The sequence below is a fragment of the Pezoporus occidentalis genome, unplaced genomic scaffold (genome assembly GCF_034315485.1).
Source record: "Pezoporus occidentalis ecotype Australia unplaced genomic scaffold, CSIRO_AGI_Poc_V1 ctg14, whole genome shotgun sequence".
NCBI classification, from domain to species: Eukaryota; Metazoa; Chordata; class Aves; order Psittaciformes; family Psittacidae; genus Pezoporus; species Pezoporus occidentalis.
This window is the reverse complement of record NW_026913209.1, coordinates 2,730,001-2,752,500: the sequence shown is the minus strand read 5'-3', so window position 1 is coordinate 2,752,500 and position 22,500 is coordinate 2,730,001. Positions and strand designations below refer to the sequence as shown.

The 22,500-nt window shown below is 36.2% G+C and overlaps 1 protein-coding gene across 10 annotated transcripts in view; it reads right to left on the bottom strand.

The window, feature by feature from the left end:
• Positions 1 to 22,500, bottom strand: part of FOXP2 (forkhead box P2) — a 418,517-nt gene that overhangs the window by 8,304 nt on the left and 387,713 nt on the right. For all 10 annotated transcript variants that reach the window (XM_062609597.1, XM_062609588.1, XM_062609592.1 and 7 more), the window contains one exon: positions 21,757 to 21,920. In XM_062609597.1, the coding sequence (XP_062465581.1) occupies positions 21,757 to 21,920 (164 nt within the window). The remainder of the gene's footprint in view (positions 1 to 21,756; positions 21,921 to 22,500) is intronic.

Below are 22,500 nucleotides of genomic sequence, written 5' to 3'. Positions count from 1 at the left end.
AGGGAAAGCAATGATCAACTATTTTTAAATGCTTGCTAAGACAGAACTATTTCACTCAATTCCTTATTAGCACCTTTATTCCCATATTGTTTTTCTTAATATTCTTTGCATAAATATATACAATTTACTTTGAATTAAATCAGAATAGCTTACATTTTCACTGCTAGATGAATAAACTTGAAAAAAATTAATTGAATTCACCAAAGCAGATAAAATATAAAAGCCAGCTCTTCTTTTGGTTGAAGTAGACATAAACACAGTAAAACTCTTAACATACAAACTGAGATAAGGTAAAAACATGACTAGTCTCACTGTATATAGGTCCTTACAAATAGAATATACAAAATATGCTAAACAAATATTTAGCAGTCAGCTATAGTACACAACTTCCTTATAGCTAGAATACAAAACAAAGTTTTCTATCCAAGGATTACCGGATTACGATCTGGGTTAGTATCCCACATGCCACTGCACAGTAATTGATAAAATAATAAAGAACAAGACATGCTGCCTGATTCTCCTTACAGATTTAACTCTGCCATGCAGATTAAAAATGTAAATTGAGCCTCATCTGTTATATTTCACTGTTGCAATATTTCCAGTGGACACCTGAGGTTTGAACACCCCAGCGTGAGCTGAGGTCAAGCAGAATCTACCTCAGCACAGACTTTAGTGAATTTGAATACAACTATTAGGACCCACAGGCAACAAGGTGCTCCAATTTCCATCTGAATTTAACTATATTTGTTCTCATTTGTTTGGTAGATACGTATCAAGGGAATGTGAGGTCATTTAGAAATTACTTTCATCACTGAAAAACAATTGAACTGAGTCTTCTGGAAGGTGGAGAAAACCCATTCATCCATTTTTACGGTAGTACAAGTAACTGTGGGCCTTGAGATATAAGGGACCTTTGAGAAGGTTGAGTTTTTTACTTAGTTTCTTTTTTAAAACATCTGTAAGTGTTGAAAAGAACTTCTGAACTCCATTTAAGCTTCAAATTGTGGCTGGTTTTTTATGTAAGTCTTCAATGTTTTTAATCATGAAATAATGCTATATTTATCGCTTCTAGATATTGGAACACTATTATTACAATATTCTGTTCCTTATGTTGCTAACAAGAAATTTCATTTTGTGCACCTGTATTCTTCATTACGGTGGCCCTCAAGGGTCTGTACTGGGACCAATACTACTGACTTTCTTCAGTGACACAGCCACTGGGATTGAGTGCACCATCAGCAAGTTTGCAGATGACAGCAAGCCGAGTGGAGCAGTTGATCTGGTGGAGAGAAGGGATACCACTCAGAGGGACCTTGAAAGGCTTGAGGAGTGGGCCTGCATGAACCTCAGGAAATTCAGTTAAGCCAAGCACGAGGCCCTGCACCTGGGCCTATCCCCAGTATCAGTACAGACTGGGGGATGAAGGGATTGAGAGCAGCCCTCCCAAAAATGACCTGAGGACACTGGTGGATGAAAAATCGGACATGAGCTGGCAATATGCACTTGCCATCCAGAAAGCCAATCTCATCCTGGGCTGCATAAAAAGAAGTGTCACCAGCAGGCTGAGGGAGGTGATTCTCCCCCTGTACTCTGCTCTGAGATCCTACCTGGAGTACTGCATCAAGCTCTGAGGTCCCCAGTACTAGACAGCATGGACCTGTTGGAGTGGGTCTAGAGAAGGGACACAAAAATGGTCAGAGGGCTCTAACACCTCTCCTATGAAGAAAGGCTGAGAGAGTTGGGGTTGTTCAGCCTGAAGAAGAAAAGGCTCTGGGGAGACCGTATTATGACCTTGCAATACTTCAAGGGGGCTTTGTAAGAAAGATGGAGACCTTTTACCAAGGCCTGTAGTGACAGGACAAGGGACAACATTTTTTAACTTGAGACATAAGGAAGAAATCTTCTATAATGCTGGTGGTGCGACACTGGAACAGTTTACCCAGGGAAGCTGTGGATGCCCCATGCCTGGAAGTGGGTTGGATGGATATCCCCACCCACAGCAGGGGTTTGGACTAGATCTTTAAATGCCCCTTCCATCCCAAACCACTCTATGATTCAATGCTATGCTTTCCTTTCCATGCTTACAGAATTCTGACTACAGAACTTTCATTTTTTACCATATGAGTTCAGTTCCTTTAAAGGTGGTGTCCAGGTTGTTTTTATTACATTTATGTGGTTGGAATGCTGCCACTGTACAAACAGGGAAGATTATAAGATATAGCCATTAAAAAAGCACTACACATGAAGATACTAGTTCCCCTTGTGCTGTATTTTTTTAGTATTGAGGACTTTTTTGCAAGGACAGTTCAAAGATTGTTTTGATAACTAATCTGTGGAAGACTTACTAGCTTAAAAAACTAATATTTTTTGTCAATTATACTTTCCTTCCAGTAAACCAAGACCAAATCAATCAGTTCAGTTTTTCCATGCAAAAATAAATTTCATAGGCTTTTCTACCAGGAGCTTAAGAGCACTGCTTGTAGAAAATGCTGCCATACAAACTTTCTGGAAGTGTAAGCATAAGGAATATAATATTGGCTCTTGAAACTAACATTTCTCTCAGCTCTAGAGTTTGGTTTTCAAAATCAGAGGTTGAAAGGCGAAGTTCAGGCATGTTGTTTAGAGATGTAAAAGATTTTACATTTCTACCATTCTCTGTATATTTTGAGGAGGAAGTAACAATACAAAATACCTATGAAAAACAAAAGCTTTTTTCTTTTCTTTTCCACAAGCAAAACAAGATTTGACCACCCATCTTTTAAATTGGTTGACAATTCCTATCATCTTGAAAACTTTCAGTATAGCATAATATATCACGAGATATTCACTGTGCATAGAATGCAAAATATTTATTGGTATTTGTTTTTCACTAACATGACAATTTGTGTGTATGCTTCAATACATTTAAACATAAATTCCAAAGAGTATATGCCATGTCTTTTTATTAATAACTATGCTACTTAACTCCTAACAACAAGCCATAGCTCAGTGATGCCTGAGTTCTGATCAAAACTTATCTATAAACAATTGGAATCTGTATTTGAATGATGAGTAAATTGATGGAACAACCCTGTGTTCAGAACTAGTCAGTATTTTTCATTAATGACACAGAAGATAGAATAGAAAGCATGGTTATTATCTTTGCAGATGTCAATAAAATGGGAGGTAGTGCAAGCACGTTAATGAAGATGATGAAATTTCGAGTATGTGGCAACTTGAGAAAATCCAGTTAGAGGTTTAGAAAAAAAATATTATACGAAGAAAAGCTGAAAGAAGGATGACTTAGGTTATAGAATGAGCAACAGGTCAGATGCTAGAGAAGTGACTGAGTTCAGTCACTGCTAAACTCTTTGGCAGAATAAAGGGATGACAAAGTTACTTCTTAATGAGTATTATTTCAGTATCATGTTCAGATGTCCTCATCAAAATGGCTGTCTCCTATTGAACAAATGCTGGCAAACTAAACCTCTACCTAAGCTCAGGACTAACAGTGCAGTGTAACAGAGGAGATGCCTGCAGCAACAGCAAAAATAACATACGGCAGTACTACATTATTTCAAAGAACTTTTTGGCAAAGATATAAACAAATGAACAGACTCATTCCACCTTCTTTACAATTGGTGGTTCTACCTTTATAAAAGAAAACTTTCCCTGTACTCCAGCAATTTCAAAATGAAACTCTCTGTAAGAGGCCTCTGCAACAGAAAAGGATTCTAGTAACATGGAGAGCTGCCTGCTCATCTGAGAACATTACTTCTTCCTTGCTCATAGATCGCAGAATATGAAGTCCCTCTGACTCTGTGTCTGCCTCAAATACACACTCTTCTGCATGCTTTACAGCTTTACACGGAGGTTTTTCTCTCACTCCTGCAACTGGCAAACTACAACTTCATGTTATGCTCTCAGATGTATACTATATGCTTAAAGACATCATTGTTTATAGAACAACTGCCAGGTGCCAGGAGACAGGTAACAGTTGCTTAAGTTACAGAGGCCTCATGAAGACCGTTTGTAGGCTGCTGGAGAGGAGCTTTGAGGCTTCAAAAGAAAAAGACAGATAACAGGACAGGCAGCTGAGGGATAAATATACACTAGGAAGGAATGTATAAAGTAGCTTCCAAATATTTAGAGATGAAGCCGAATTCCCAAAGCCTACAATAACTCTTCTGATACAAGGTGAACTTGTCTTCTGAGTTTTGCACAAGCCTGATTCTGCCTTAGGAAAACTTGTAGTGTTACAGCTACTAAAATCCTGATAAAATCTAGACAACGGAAACAAGTGTTACATTCAACTTTTAAACACTGGAGCTTGTCCTGTTGCTGACAGGAAAACAATCAGTTCCTATAACAGAGTACATGATTTCTTAATTAAATTGAGTTGAGCTGGTGTCAACAAGGAGAAAAGACACTTGGTGCAATATTCTCAATTATGGATAGCATGTTTTCTACAGTGGTTTCATGTCATATCAGCTTTAATTTAAGGGGATACTGAATCCAGAAAAACAGCAGTGAGAAAGCAGGACAACAAAATATAAATCATCATAATAAACAAGGTCTGGACTCGATTAGTAGAAATACTGCTCACCCCAGGTTTTCAATAGAAAACACAACTTGTCTTTGGAAAAAAAATGAAGTCAGACAATGTTTTTTATAGCCATCAGCAGTGAGGTACTACAAAGACTCTTCCTAAACCAGAGATGTAATAATTTAAGTTTCACTGTATTTCTATCATCCAATTCTATGGGGGGGAGAGGGAAAGCAGGCAAGGGGTTTGGTGTTGAATCCTGAAACCCACTGGGAAGTGCCACAACCCCTCCAGCATTCCCAGTGGAATCTGGGTCCTCTAAACATTGTTGTCCATATCCAAGAAAAATCTCTAATGTTCTGCTAAAATCATTTAAGGGAAAGTGCTGTGGGACACCATGACAGAGACATGTAGTCTCTCAGGCAGCTAAGTCAATGTAATGACTGGCACTGAAAAGACTTTGCTCTTGGCTTTGTACTGAAGAGGTGGTAGATGTTGAGAGAGAAAAGCTGCCCAGGTCCATGTGCTCACTTGTGAGCTTTTTAGCCAAGCGAATGTTTTGCAGCCAGTCATGTAATTTTTTTAAGACCTTTCAGTGCATTTTTTATTCCACACAGGGGCTGCAATAATCAGTCTAAAATCGTAAAAGGGTGATTTTTTTTTCCCTGGGTTGCAGCTGAAAGTATTTTGTATTGCTAGGGTGACTTAGGCACCTAGTAACACTAGAGAGTTTTTTACTTTGGTATTCAATGGCACAAAGGGCAATAAATTAGATGATGTCTTGAAGTCCCTCCCAGGCTTATTTTCTATGAGACTTTAATTTGGATACTATTGACTCACAAGCTTTCCTAATGCTTCATGTAGAAGTATATAAAGATGACGAATTTTCTGGAACTCAGCTGAAGAAAGCTTTCCCAGAGGAATCTTTGCGACTGAACAGTTTCTAAGCCATATGTGGTATGACAACCTCGGTTGATTATTTCTTTAAAGATTTTGTTTGCCTGTTAAAGTAATAAAGATTTTTAAAAGTTTAAAAAAAAAAAAAAATTAGATAGCTCCCAAACAACTTTAACCACTTCCTAAAACAAATGATGCACAGTTTGATGCATTCTTCCTTACAATTCTGTAGACAGCCTTAGCCCACTGACATTGTAACTACAAAACCAGCTGGTTAATCTGCAGATACTCTTCCAACCATACTACTTCTTCACTGTCTTTACTTCCATTACATTGACTATGCTTCAATACAACAAAAGAACAAACAGAACATGCTATACTTGTGTAACACAGTATCTTTGACAGAACTGCACATTTCCAGTGTAACTTTTAACTTTGAACACCTGCAATTTTTATGTACATTTTTACTTATTACCAACACTGCCCTCAATTCTTTCATGCTATAGGCATCCTATAAGTGCGGTTTTGATTCAGCTACACAAAGTGTCCTGTATACATTAGGAGGAGATATTAAAAAGATTCACACCTACAGAATTCTTCAAACTGTGGAAGTCTGACAATTTCTGTGTACAACTCAACAAGGGAAGCTACTCAAGCACAATAATACTGTGGCCAAACTAATTCTTTCTGTACATTTCTGTATTTTAGTATTTGAAGAAAATTTTTAATCTTTAGTTTTTTCGGAGCATCTTGACTAAAGATTTCTCTGTGCTAACATCTAACACTGTATAAAGTGTTTTCCTAGTTTAACCTGATGAAAAACAAACTATTTACAACTTCTATTACTTTTAAAGTTGTGACTTTTGTTATACTTTACTATGAAAATACTTTTAACCACATTTTATTTTGCAAAATGATAATCACTATATTATAGAGGTAGTAACTGACCCCTTTGCTGTGGTGGCGTGGGTTGTTTTATTTGCTTGTTTGTCTTTTTTTTTTCTCATAGATCTGAGCTAGCACTGCCTCAGGAAGAGCTGTATCTCACCTTGCCAGTACAGCTCTAGGTCTGTAGGATATTCTATAGTAGCTTAAAAAGGAAAGCTTTCCTTTCCAATCCACTCTTCCTGATCCAGAATTTTTATATTTATGCTTTAGTAGGCAAATGGAGACAAATCCTCAAATCCTACAGTATTTTCAAGATATCTAATTCTATTACTTTGACTTTCTACAATTTCATGCTGTTATAAAAAGTTTATTATTTTTCTTAAGTAGAAGTGAATTGTTTATTGACATGAATATGTTCAGCCATTTAGTGAAATACTAATCCAAATACTGAGAAAGGGAAGAAAGAGTATTAGATGGGTAATTAAATACAAAGTCAGTAATACTGCAACTATCACTGAATCCATTATTATTTTTCCTTGAACATCAGGAATCACCTCCCCCATGTATATTCACATATACTGAAATGCTGCAGAAGCATTATTATTTCTAGATAAAATAATGCCTATATGGAAATCTCAACCTGTAAGCATGAAAGGGGGGAGGTACCTATTGTCACATGTCCTTGTCAGGCAGCTGAGGGTGTGCTACCTCATTTCACTAAGGAGAGGGTGAAGCTATAACATCATGATGGAAGAAGACTGGAAATGTGATGCCTATAGAAGCACTGCTCCTCAGTGGAGATATTTCTGTTTTGCCAACTTGCCACTTTCAAATTATACCCTTCCACCCTGGGTCCTCCAAGAGCTGTGCTGAGAAAAAAAAAAAAGGAAGCAGCAATCTTTTCTTCTCTCAAATGCAACACTGAAACACACAAAAATATGTTAAAACATACTCCTTTTTATATCTATCACCTTATCCATCAACAGGATTTCAAGTCTACTGTGGTGGAGCTGGTACACTGAATTGGTGGTGTGGAAAGCAGAGACAGCAGCCCTAGCTGGCAGGCACTGTTGCAGACTGACAGGAGATAAGAGTGACTGGAATAATTAATTAGGCCACTAAAGTTTGTCTTCTTTAGCTCATTGCTAGAGGAGACAGCATAAGATGAAATTAATGATCAGTGGTCACAAAGTGCCTCTGGTGCATCAAGCAAGGTATAGAAACAAGTAAGAATGAGTTTGTGTATGTCTATTACTGCTTTTACAACCTTGAAGACTAGAGATTTTCTTTCCTATTGATAACAGGGGTTGATAAAATTTTATCAGTGACTGCAAAAGAAGGTAGTGTTCTCCATGCATTCCCATCAATTGTTCTAAGATAAAAAGTAGGTGAGTCCCTCTGGGGGGGGAAAAAATCACAAACGCCATCATTACTAACTGCACAAAACTGGTCTGGCAAACACTTTTCTTTAGTAATACCTTAGAAAGACGCACCATTGCAAGAGGATATTTACTCAGTGCAGGGCATGGCATTTCATAAAGTTTATCCTGGCTCAGTCCTTCCATCCACACAAGTCCTGTTAATGGATTTCCTATCCTATAGATACAGACTGCTCCCCCTAATTTGATGTCATCTGCAAACCTGATGAGAAGGAGGTCCATACTTCAGGACATCAATAAAGATGCTAAACAGTACAGGGCCCAGCACATTCTTATGTCCCAGGAGAAATCAGAGAATACCCGGGTTTTGCAAATGGAAGACCACAGTAAAAGGCAAGAACAATTACTAACGGGATATGATGCGCTAGCATGAACACGGCAGAGGAAAGCTACCCTTGAGTTCATATACATATATCACATATCAGAGGAAAGGGGGACAGCAGGAAGATACTTGTTGTTAATGTCTGAAAATCTGAACATGACAGTATTTTAAAAAAGAATATGCCACAAGATACACAGATGGTCTGAAAATGAGGAACAAAGATTAAGAAGGCAGTTTAATGCTGAAGTCCAAAAGATGATTTTATCTGTATCTTTTTAATTTTAGAGGAATATAGATTACAGAAAACATTGAGACATCACATTTCTATAACAGGAAAAAACTCTCAAACCTTTGTAAAAATTACTTAGAAACTCATTGGTTAACAGGGCACTCATTCCCAATTAATCCTGCCACAACTATGAAAATATTTTCTTGCTCATATTTGCACAGAAAAAAAGGTTCTGGATTTCAACATTAGCAATTTTGCTAATGCTGTAGACTACCAAGAGTGTACAAATTTTCAAAGTTCTAATAAAGAGTATAGATCTGGGAAAACTCCATGTCTTATCTGGGAAAAAAAAAAAAAAATTAATGAACTAAAATTGAGAAATGGGGGTATAAGCAGTCACAAGAATATCAGATGGAGATTAGGAGTGATTAGGAGTGACTGAAGGCAGAATAAGAAATGAGGGAAAGCCAAAGACATGAAGACAAATGGTTTCCTGGGATGAAATCCAGATCTCATTTAAGTCAATGGCAAAATTCCCCTTGACTTCATTAGGGCCATGATTCCACTTGTGAAGTTTATTCACAGCAGAAGATGTAAGTGAAATAAGCAATATACCTGACAGAAACCTTGGGGAAAAGGGGGAATAACCAAAGGGAATACACACTGAACCACGTATTTTTCTAATAGACAAATGAGGTGAAATAACAAGTATATGCAAGACCACTAATTTTACTTGCCCTATGAGGCTTCTAAGAGTAATACAATAGTAAACAAGGAGAGCTGATGGATGTATTTTCATTTGCAAATTCCTGTGAGAAACTTCAAAAACCTAACTCATAATAAAATCAGACGTAAAGATTTGCCAATAACAAAACTAGTTGGATGACAAAAGAACAAAAGATTATTTCACAATATGGAGGTAGGTTAACAGTGAGAATTCTCTTAAGATCCTACATTACATTTCTGTCATGAACATAATTAAGAATACCTCAGAAGAAGATACAAACAGAAGTCACAACACAATATATTTAAATTATTCATATGTAAAGTTAACTGTGAAAAAAATAACAAAGCTGACAATCCATGGCAGGTCAATTTACTGTTGACAAATAAAAGAAAGAAAATAAACTACCCATGTACATCTATCTACTGCAACTACGTATTAGGAATCCTTCAGTGGTGCCTCTCTTGAAGAAGTCAAACCCCAGTACATTAGACTAACTGGGAGAGAATAATGACAGTGACAATAATATAAAACATGTTTATGTATTTATAGTAGGCTCTCACTTCAACTTGTATGTTCAAGGTACTTGACTACCTTTTAGCTATTACTCACTCATCTCATAAACAATATAACAGAATACAGAAAAGAAAAACAGAAGTGACCTATGACATGCTAAACGTACCTCTGTGAGGAAACGTTAAACATAATGGGAGTGATTTAATTTAGCTGTCACTGAAGTCAACACAAAATATGTAGCAGCTTGGAGATATGAGTAAAAGTGATAGATTAGAAATGTCGATCAAAGGAAATACAGGGAAAAAAGCAAATATTCACCTTCATTTTACCCATACATAAGTTAATATGGCATATTTATGATTGTTTTTTCATTAGTTATACCAGTGATAATTTATTCTAATAATTAAAAGGCACAGAGCTACTGCTAAAGAAAGTTTTTAGAATCAGTAAATTACACAGATAATGAGTTGTGTTTTTTTTTTAAATTTTATTAAATATTTTAATAGGATTAAAATACATGAGTATTCAGTAATTCCAAGATGTCATCTGCCACTGCTCTACAGGAAAACATCTTAACACATATTGACCTTCACATTGCAGAAGCCAGTCAACTTCTTCATGAAGACCAAGAGCAAATCTCTCTATCTTTCTACACCATAGGCACTTCCCAACTCAGGGATGATTTTGTGATGCTTATCTACAAAATACACCAACACATTTGATCCTAAAGTGACTGGAGATGGAGTTCAGTGCTTCTTGCCCTACCAGTTTAGCCATGCCAACATTTTTAGGAATCAAGTTCAGATTAAGATGATATGACATAGATTTTCTGATTCTAGTGACTTATTAAAATTCCCATCCTTGACATTGGCTTGCTCCCTTTGGTGTCTAAATAAATGTATTTTTTCTGTGATAGAACCACAAAAAAGTTGCAACTTGACTAGAAATTAGCTTAGGGCACAGGCCTCTAAAGTCTTTCAAACCGTCAACTACATCTAGCTCAAACGTCAAAAGTTAACATGCTAAACAAAGAAGAGGATTAGGGAGAAAGAGCACAGAAGTTTTAAAGGTAAAAATTCAAAGGAAAATGACAAAGGACTAAAGATTTGAGCGTCTGAATATTTTTGTCGTTGAAGAACCATTGAAAAAGAGCAAGCCTGAAGACAACAAAGTTGAAGAAAAGAGGCTATGGATCTGGCACGCTCTGTAGTATCTAATGGTTGGGAAGTTCTAAAAACTGTACCAGTTACACAGAAACTTAGCAGCAGCAACTAAATATATCAATATTATGTGTGGGTTAGAGCAGGCAAATGTTCTCTATGTGAAATCTGGAAAACTATTCAGTGATCCAGGAAAAGCTGAGGGAGAATTTGGACTGTACTATGTGTGGTTTTACACATCTTAATATAAATGCAGGATATAGAGAATTGCTTTTTCTATTTCTGTTGAAAACTTTTACATCAGTAAACCTCTGCTATCCCAGAAAACATATAACCGAGCAGTTAGACAGTGTGGGACAAAAAAGGCTGAAAATAACATCCTTTTACCAACACTTCAGAACACTTTTTTGACGTATTGTAAGTTAATCATCAACATTTGTCTACAGTGGCACCTAAACACTGTTCTAATGCAGCAGCAAGGGATTAAATAGTCTTACACTAACATCTGAGCATGGTACATTTTTTGCTTCTGTACCTAGACGTTTACAAATGTAATGATGAACAATGTATTGCATTGTATATATTTTGTTTGGCTGCAATATACTGCCCTGGGAAGCAGAAGTCTGTTGATTAATAAGTATACTTGATGACTACTTAAAAAGTTTCAGCAGTATTTCCTTTCATATGCTGAGTTCCTTGGAGCATTTCTTTTTCTATTTTTATTTTTTCCCAATGTTTAAGAGCATGGACTCGAAGTGATGACTACCCTTCCCTGCTCCAACAAGCCTGGAGAATGGCCAGCCCTTTGGTATTTTTGTTTTGCTGAACAGTTAACAAGTAGAACCCCATGTCACACTTGGCAGGGACACGTGTCAAACTGACCTGTGCAGGACTTGTCTGCACTGCCCTAGCTGAGACTTGTCACATTAGTTAAATCTTATGCTCAATATATATTTTTCATTCAATCTTAGAAGTAAGAGTGCTTAAAGACACTTTGCTATGAAAGCTGTTCCAGATTACAAATAAGTGGACTTGGACAATCCAGCTAGTCTCCAGTTACACAGAGCATACATGAAAAAACTTTCTTTTTCCAGATTTATCATAAGAATTGAAGAAAATATGGCTGGAAGGAACCTCAACAGATCATACAGCCTCTTTATCCTCTTTCCTTACATCAAAGTAGGATCGTTTATACCTAAAACACTTCTGACCATTTCCAGTGTGTTTTCAGAAGCCTCCAGTATCAGTGGTTCCACTGTGCTGGTACACATATAAGCACTTAATTATTCTACAGTCAGAAAGGATTTATTTTTCTGGTGTCTGTCCTAACTCTTCTTCCTGAAATGCTAATCAGATATTTCTTGTCCCATTCCCAGTGGACAAGTTCATTCCCATCTCTGCACAGTGTTCTGCAGACTGTTATCATTTCCAGTTTCTCTCTTCCCTAATATTTTTAGTCCTTCCGGAGTCTTCTGAACAGGCCAAACAGAAGAACTGGATGGAGGACAGAGCTTACTGTTACATACAACATTGCTGCTAATTATGCTTTCACAATCACATACCTTTCTCAGTACAAATTCAGTTTGTGACCTGATACAGCTTTCAGAGTTTTACCAATGACTGTGTACCCAGTCATCATCACCTCATATTTAAACCAGAGATTGTTCTCATATGTAATACTTCAAACTTAATTCTAAATTTTATCAGAACATTTCACAAAATTGCAAAAATTACAAAAAATCACAACATGGAAATATTAATCATGCCTCATATTTTTATGCTATTATAGATTTAAGATTTAGATTTGAAGAGCAACATGTCTGAAAAACATGTTATACCTGTATGGTCTTTGCAAGAAAACACAAATATAGTCTGCCTGAAGACTGAGCTGATTAGCTGAGAGATCACAGAGCCTGTGTTAACATACCATGCCTCTTAAGTGCATATTTTGGTCTGTGCTCAACAGACTTCTGCTTTCCAGGACACTATATTCCAGCCAAATGAAACATATATATAGTGCAATACATTGTTTGTTACCACATCTGTAAATATGTGGCTACAAAATAATAAGAAAAAACCCAGCATGTTTTAAGCTGTAATTTCAGTAACTCCAGATGGATACAGAAGCATAATAATTTCTTTCATGATGCCATGAATAGAAGGGCATGCATAGCAACAGAACACTACTTGATAGATGCTTATCTCAAGGTCTGTCAGAGCTACCAGTCATGGTTTACCTTTTGGTTTCATCTACATATAGTGCTGTCTAATGCCAACTGGCATTGCGTCAAACGCTTCTCTAAACAAAGTCTGATTCTACCTGGGGAGAATTACTGTGTAAGTAATATACAACTTCCATTCAAACTACATCTCAAGATGCTTTTCAAAAATTAACTCAATTGCTACCTAAAGACTGCAAGAGTTTGGGGATACGATCTGAAAAACCTGTCTGTTTTGCCTTTCTACAGCACTTACCACAACAGGGCCCCAAACCATTCTTATTACCACACTATAAAAATAAACCGCAACAGTTTAGCTGAATTTAGCTAAAATACGGGCTTTTTGCCCCCATAAGAACAGAGAGAAAGAAGAGTCACATTATGTACAAATACATACGGAATGCTTTGAAAAATTGTTAAGACCTGCACATGAAAATCCAAACTGTGTAGTTTTATGGAATGTCTACCAGAAAGACTAGGAGAATGCAGTCTACTGAACCAGAAAGAGCCTGTTTGGTCTACCAAAATGAAGATGCAAAGTTCAGTGTGCTCTCTAGAACACATTTGAGAAATAAAGAGTAAGAAAGACTATGTAAGCTAGAAAATATGTACGTTAAACTAAATTGAAATATAGTCTGGAAATTGAAATGTACCTGATAATCACCAAAAGAATGAAGTTCCACAATAGCTTTCAAGATAGACTATGATAATTTTAAGAAAGGAACTGTATGACGTGGTTGTCTACAACATAACTCTGATTTCCTGTGTTCTTAGAAGAAGAGACAAAAGCTTGGAGGACATTTTTTTCAGCTGTGATGTCTGACAATGCCAAATTTGCAAGGAATGAAGGAAAGGAGGTGGAAACATAACAAAAAACTAAAAATCAAGTTGGGGGAAGTCCCTAATTACACAGAGTACTACTATCACAGCATAATACTGCATCAAAGAAACATTTCCCCTTATCCATCTCAATCAGAAGCTCATGGAAGTCTTTGAAAAGGGTTAGTGAGAGGTCACGATCATACAAAGGTTCTGCTACATCATTAAACCTCTATTAATGGATACAGTGAAACAAATGAACTTCATAAGTCTAGGTGAAGGAGAAAGACTACTGGATTTGCTCAGCCTAATTAAAGATACACATTTAATACTGTTGTTAGTTTGAGAAAAACACTGGAACACCTGTGTTTATAACCCTAACAGAGATTACACCACAGTCTGTATTTCACTTACATGTTCCCAGCACTGTTCTAAATCACAGACTGCTGTTAAATGCAAATGCACTTTGCCAGAAGATTGTGAGCATTGCTTTTGTATATGGACTTTACTGGGTATAATCACAACTTGAGTCACCTTGAGATTTTATTACTTTCATGTGACCTACACACGAGGTTTCACACTGACGTCTTTCTATAAACTCTAAAAAAAAGTGCAATGAAACTTTCAGTCTTTTAAAATGTGTAAAGTGCTTAGAGTTAAAATTCTGAAGATCTGACTAAAAGTCAAATAACAACACTTCCACAGCATAATGGCCTATATTTTTCAGTTAATCTTTGCTTCGATTTATGGATTGTAATTAAAACTACTAGTGTAAACACTATCAACTCGATATAATTGTATGTTTTTATTTCACTGTTTACATGATATGTAAGTTTAAAGATTTTGGACATGTGTATTTACAGAAAAAAATCTAGAAAGTCTACTCTCAAAAATTACTCGAAATCCAAATGCAATCATCAAAAGGGGCTAAAATTCCTAACTGTAGGTGCATTTTTAGAAATATGGTGTTAATGGCACTATCATCTTAGCATGAAAAGCAAGAATACACTGAGAATTTGTGACAGCAGTACCACAAAGTTTTCAGCAAGATAGCTTCCAGAAAGAATATGTGAACCCCCGCTCCAGGAGCCTACCAACTTCTACAAGCCAAGCTATGGGGATCTGACACTTCGCAGCTGGAAACACTATATATATGGAGAGATCTTTTTTTCAAGACCATTGGGAATGTATTGTTGGAGCTGGAATAATGCAAAGGAGACATAGCAACCTCTGCTCCAAAGTAAGACATGTAACACTTAAGATACTAAGGAGGAAATGATAAAGGACTGGAATATCAGTCTTGGAAGATAAGAAAACTGATGAACAGAAGCAAAACACAGAGGATGAATGGACTGAAAAGTAAAGTAATGCAAAACAATAATAAACCAAATATTTAGGATAATATTCAAGTGAAAAGTTATGTCAATATGAGTGGTGAAAAATATTAATCCAAGCATCATTGCTTATTTTTCCATTAGTGTCCACATATGAATGGCCCTGTATGAAGAAAGTTGGGACTCACAGTCACACCTTAAAGAGTTTACTGTCACATGATTGATACAGTTAGTAAAGGCAAAAAAAAATAAAATTAAATGGTAACAAAATAGTATGATAAAGTGTTGGACTGATGGACTTGCCTGTCACTTTCAGATGCTATGCAGGGTTAGGCAAAGACAAAATCATTTCACTGTGTATTCTCAGAATAGAGAGTCCTTCAATGGGAATACGCTCAGACAAAAGCTATAACCTTTAAGATCCTGTTTCCTAGCTGTTCCTCTTTTTATATAAAAATAAAAATCAATTGTTGTCACAAAGTCTCTTTGCCCATTATCTTCCCTATGATAGATTTATGAATAAAAATGTGTGAAATTAAATTATACAGGCACTGAAATATCATCTGATTAGGTGAAATATTCTTGATGAACAAGGATACCCAGAAAACACTACAATTGCTTCCACATTCATCTGCTCAATTACATGTTTCCCACCTATTTAATAATGCTTGTTATATCCCTGTTAATTGATGTGTTTTGAGGGTTTATTTTCTTATACAGTATGTCAAGGCTTCTATAATGAACAAGAGACTTGGATCATAGCAGTCTCCTAGAACAGAACAAGTCTCCAAGGTAAATGCAAAAAGATCATGAAATGGACAATGCAACGATAACAAAAAAAAAAAAAAAGAAAGAGTGGGAGGGAAGACAGGGGATCGGAACATTATGAAGTTAAAGAAACAAGGGAATGAAAGGGATTTAAACAGGAATGATAGGTAACCTACTGTAAGCCGTGTGAAAGCTTAACAGTGGGGGACTGGAATAATCAGATATGGGAACAACCTGACAATGGAATGCTTTCAAACTGAAGTACCTCAAAAGTAAATGATCTTACAGCAGAATAATCATATTTGCCTCTGGGAATAAAATTTAAAGATAAAAAAGTTTGAAAAAAAAAACCCAAACCCAACCGCAAGTTTGATGATTATGCAGATAAAACTGCAAAAAGAAAATGATCCAGTCAGGGCAAGAGTGGGAAAGGTAAAGCAGTAGGGCCGGGAATGACAACAGAATACAAAAGAAAAGGTGACTGTAACCACAGATGGTTGGAACTCATCTTTTCACAGACAGAACTAAAGATGAAGGACTGCACTGGACAAGCTCATTTTTAGTAACTTATTGACTCTTACTCTTGTTCATTTAATAAAAAGTTATGACTTCTCACAACGACCTTACATAGTATTTTCCAAACAACCTTAAAGCTCATGGGGTATATGTGTGTCTTGACATTTGGCTTCAAACAATTCCTGTCCTACACAATTACAATAGATGAACACAAAGTCATCATGAGATGAGACTGTATGAATTTACTTTTTAAGATTGGACTCTAAAAAAACTATTTTTTGTTTTCACTGTGCTTTTTTGAAAAACAATCAACAATTAAAATTCTAGAAATTAGAATGACAGATTATCTCCAGGATTCTGGATCTGCTGTTAGGAACTAGATTATTTTCATAAATTGAGAATATAAAAGATTAGTTGCATTGTCTTCAGTGTACACTCTCATAGAGACCATGACAAAAACCCCCTTCCACAAAACCTCACAAACAGGATATTTGCATTCACTATCTCCTCTGCTAACTCTTCCCACTTATTAAATGAACTACAGTGGGTTTAACAGAATGGCATAACTACCTCACTGTTTTCTATGGTGAGACTACATTTTCTCAGACCACAGTTTTCCAGGTTTTCTGAAGACCAATTTCTTTTTGTTTCCTCAAGTGCTATGAGCAGCTTTGCAGATTAAAATTTTACCTTTTCCCCCCAGATTTATATAGTGAAGTAAACCAGCATTTTGCATGATGCATTTGCCAAAATATTAACACATGGACTAGAGATGCACTGTGTTCTGGTGATAAACACCCTGGTCTGTGCCAGCTGCAATAATCACTTAAGGGTGATTAATCTTCTACAAATGCACAAACACCAGGAACACAGCTGAACTTGATTTTCATTCCTGATATTCCATCACTGAGAGTGAGAATTCTTGAACATATAACAGAGAGAGGAAAAATAACAGCATAATGCTGATTTCATTATGATCCTGATGTTCACTGAAGAGTCTAAATGTACTGGCTCTGAAGGAACTGAGTTTTGACTCCCTCCAAAACTCTTCACCAGTACACTTGCTACGACACAGGTTAAAAAAGAGTTATCACTAATTATCATGAGTTAAAATTACCATGATAACAATTCATGAGTTATCATGAATTGTTATTACTGTTGCAAGTACCATTCCATGTCTTATCCGATGTTGTTTTTTCAGGGACAATGAAAGTTTTTCCAGTTTCCCATAGCCATACAGCTTTAACTGCACTTGTTTGGATGGATGTGGCTGGTGTGTTTGTTTGGCTTTTTTGTTTTGTTTTGGGTTCTTTGGTTGGTTGTTTTGTTGTTTTTTTGCTTCAGAAGTTGGCATTTATACCCCAAAGGTATGTGCTGTGGAGCTTCCAATGAAATCCATGTACAACTGTTACGCAAGAGTAGCAGCACCTAGTTCTTCATAAGTAATGGGGTTTTTGTACATGAAATACTTTCCTTAGTGTTTGTCACTTTGAAACTTGTCCTTACCAGGTAAAGCCCACAGTAATTTGGAGTAGTCCATGTTCAAAAAATGAAGAAAGGCAACAGTCTTTCATACTGATTTAAATGAAAAGATAATTGTCTGAAACTGATTGTTGACAACTGATATTAGAGGAAATAGGAATTTTGAACAGAACATTCATGTCCATAACAAGTAACTTCTTTTCTCAGTGAAGATTTGTGTCAAGGGAGTACTTAGGGCCCACATCAACCTACCAGGAATCTGATTTGAAGGCCAATCAAAGATAAAACTTGGATTTAATACTACTAAAACACATAAAGTAAACTTAGGATTTGAGATTCCACTAGCGATATGCTGCATACTGGATCATGGAGTTACTGTCTTTAGTCAGACTGAGAATGGAAACTGGGATGCATGCAGCATAAAATTTCATCTGCTTTAAGGAACTATTAATACAGGAGCTATCTCAACTACCAGGCCATGGTCATATTGATCACCTAAAACTTACTGCAGTATTTTAGTGTTAAGAAACGAAGCAGATCATATATCATTACACAAGGCAGGAACTGTAAAGCTTTTAAAGTACCACTGCCCTAAATACACTGGCTGGGATTCACTGCACTTAGCAAGCATTTAGAAGTTCTGCATTTACCTGAAGTTATATCCCTACCTTCATTCTCTAATTAATGAACAGAGACTATTTTCTAAGTAAGCCAATTCACCCACCTATTTTAGGTATCTGTCCACAGATGGATAAATTTGGTGACTCTAATTGCTTTTACTACTGCTTCAAAAAACGAATGTGAAGTACCTGGTTCAAATCCAAAGACTGGAGTTAATTTCCCCACTTTCTGGCACTGAGTAGCTAAGGTATTACACTAGCAGAAATCAATTTCTCTAATAATGTTCTCATGCTCAAAGCACAGAAAAAATGACTACTGTACACACACACACACCCCCCCTTCATTATGTTTATAAAAAAAATTAGTTTATGCTCAAAAAAGAAATGTGAACATTCCAAAATAAGAAACTTTGCTTTTTACCTGATAAGAATATCTGATAGAATTTTAACAACCAAATGCCTGAGATGCTTGGCTTTGACACTGTCACTGGGACTCTTCACATTTCCTGCTGATACTCTTAATACCAAACAAATGTCTCTCCCTGGAAGCTTGTCTCAACTCCAAACTCTGCCCCTTCCCAACTGAAGGCTCTAATCTCTAAATTGATGCAGCCTCTTGCCTCTTCCCTAATACCATGCTCCGTTGCTCCTGGCTGCTCGCCAACTTCAAGATGGCAGGCAGCATAATTGCTCAGCATATTCCTGGTGTTGTGGCTAGTACACTTTCCTGGGAATCAGGAGATGGAAGTTTCATCTACTTGGAAATTAACAGAGCCACTGACTTCACAGGTGAGCACAGTGATTATGACTGCCTCAACAACATTTCTCCAGGGTAGAAAAACCCTAACCTCCTGCATGAACCTTCTCAGGACAAGTATGTGGATGCTTTTGACAGTAAAATATACTTTTTCTAGTGTATTAAATATTTTTCATTTTAAAAACTCCAAAGCCCGGGATTATGTAATCTATGTTGGTAATGTAAAAATTAAAATGTTACCTTCACTGTTGCCCTATTCTTATTTCATTCTGTCATTCTTTCCCTATTTTCTCATTTACTTAAGTGATGACCTTTAACAAACTGAGGGGCCCTGGCCAATGGAGACTAGGAATATGTCTCTCTTCTTCCTTTTCCCTCTGCCTCCTGCACAAGTCTCTTCCTTCCCTTTTCCTTGTAAATTGCATTCACTTCCTTTTTTATATTCTCAGCTCCATCAGTAAGGAGAGAGCAAAAATTTTATAAATGAACAGGTATCTAGTCCTAGCTTGTATCTTTTGGCTGACAATTCTTGGTCTTTCAGAAGGCCAGTAATCTTGCACTAAATTTGGTGCAAGGGATGAATAAGCATAACCTCTTGCTCCAGTGATATCTCAGTGCATTTACATTCTGTTGCTTCAATCTCTCAGAGAGTTATAAGTTTCAAAAGACCCAGTGTAGCAAGTCCCGAAACTGTTTTGACAAATGACATACCATAGAAATGAGAGAGGAAGGCTGAATCGTGTAACTCATGGGTGTAACTCAAGTTATCTCCCTTTTTTTTTTATAGGCAACAATATGCAGTATTTTAGCTATCAACACAGCTATAAATGTAGCCGTATCTACATAATCATATGCACAGATATCTCAGTTTATCCAGCAGAATGGCAGACAGCATATAGGATATGTAAACAGATCTGCCAAACACTTAGAAAACAACTTTAATAACAAGTGTCATTCTTTTCTGTAAAGTAGCTGTTTTTAACACACATGATCTAACTCTTGTTTGCTCTTTAAAGTTTTATTGTCTTGGCATTTTATACAGGAAGAGAGCATTAGCATACTCAGGAGAACTGCTAAAAGTAAAAGGCCTCAAGCTACCCACTGCATGGTTGATAGCATAAAGCATGGGATATAAAAACTTTTGTCTGATTGCTCACTTTACTTGTTTTAGAGTAGTGTTACTCTCAAGAGCATATATTCATGTTCTTTCTACTTCAAGTTTTATTACTTCTTTTGTATTATTTAATACATCTAAAGACACTTCCAAAAGACAAATTTTTCCATTTTGAAAAAGTAATGGTTTGGAACCTGATAAAATACATGAATGTTCACAGTGTATTATTTTCAAAGGCAAGTAGAATAAATGTGCAATAAAACAATTAAATGTGTGACAATAAACATTTCTGTGTGATCACGGATATATTAACATGCCAAACAAAAGAAGAAAAACTAGGCAAAATATTCCACCTAAAAAAAAGAGTTGGATCAAAATAGATTCTTTACACGTCAGAGCATAAGTAAAAAGGGAGTTTGGTCTCAATTACTGTTATTGCTAAATATCCCAGTCTAGAAATTAAAATTAACATTAAAAATGGGAACGAGAAAATGAATGAAGAAAAGGCATATTGGATCAGCTATTTTAAACACAGAAAAAAGTCAATATTGTACATACACGTTCAAAATCATCCTACAGTAAACTTAAATCTGTGTCTACTTACATATCACACTGCTAATTATTATATAAATAACCTGGGAAACAATACCTCCAAGATACATGTTTTACTATTTAGTAAACAAGAAACTGCCATGTTTGACATCACTGATTAAGGCCGGGCATTTCTAAAGCTTCAGACACATTTCTGAAATCCACAATACATCAATTTTTAATAATTCCACTCTCTCAGCTCCATTAAAAAGATGGTAGGGGAAAGATTTTAGAGTAATTAATGATATAGTTAGCTGCTAAATATTAATAGGAATCGTAGTCTTGCATAAAATATAACATATAAACCTTGCCAATACAGACGCACCAGTAATTAAACTTGAATATGTAATTACACTGATTTATACGACAGGCAAAAAGTTACACTTTACTGGCTTCTATGTAAACTGTGGGCAACAGTTAAACTTTGCATTTTATGGTTTATATAAATGGGCAATATCTCTACTACAGTTCATAAATGGTTTAGAGACTCATAGTTAAAATTACAACTAATTCCAACATGAACATTCTGACTATATCTTCCAAACCAGACTGTGAAAATGACCACCGAGATCAGCCTCCTGTTACATTCAATGCTCACAAGCAAGTTGAAGAGGTTAAAAGAAAAAAAAAGGCAAAAAAAAAAAGAAGCAAAAAAAATTACACCAATTTACTACAAAGTAAATGAAGACTCATCTATTTAAATGCTGTAATATAAATGTTTAGTTTCAAACATACACTTCCAGATGTTTCACTTACCATGTCTCAAAGCACTTTTGAGTAATATTGTGTCTTAGACTAAGGTATTTTTTTCTTGAAGGGATGCTAACTGCACTTACATGTGAGGCTGAGGAGAGCAGCCCGGACTGCTATTTCCATTACTGTCAATGTGATCCAGTGAACCATTGAGATCTTCATGGACTGCCTGCAGTAAGCCACTGGATGCGTTATTTATCAATCCTGGGTTACTAAGTAATGGTAAACTACTTTCTGCCAGTGCAGCCTACCAAAATGAAGAGTAAAAATAAAAAATATTAGTCCATACATACACAAATCACTTCTAAATGTTCATACATGTATGAATGTACACACACAAAGCAGCTCATTTTGGGTAGTTGCAGAGATGGTCAGAAGGATTCTGTGCATTTTCCCGTTTTCACATTCTGAATGTAACAGCATCTCTATTTCCAGTTTACTATTTCTCTGACACAGGTTTCACTGTTTTCCATTATTATGTTCCAATATTCATGGCACTTTCTAGTTTTACATTATTTTTTGACTTTGAATTACACTTAACCCCTATGCCCTTCCACACAATGTATGGCTCCTTTATAATGCAGGCAGCTGCTATACTTTAAAAAATGACCAGAACTTAACTCAAAATAAAGAAGTCCTGACATTTGCCTCTTCTGCATAAAAATTATATATTATAATTAAACTTTAAAGTTTTTGCCATGAGCACCATGTTCCCCAACACTATGATGTGAAATCATTTATGACAGCTTGGATAAATATTAATGCATATCCACATGCATTTGCAAAAGCTTCTATCAATCTAACATTTGCAGCAAAACTGAGTGTTC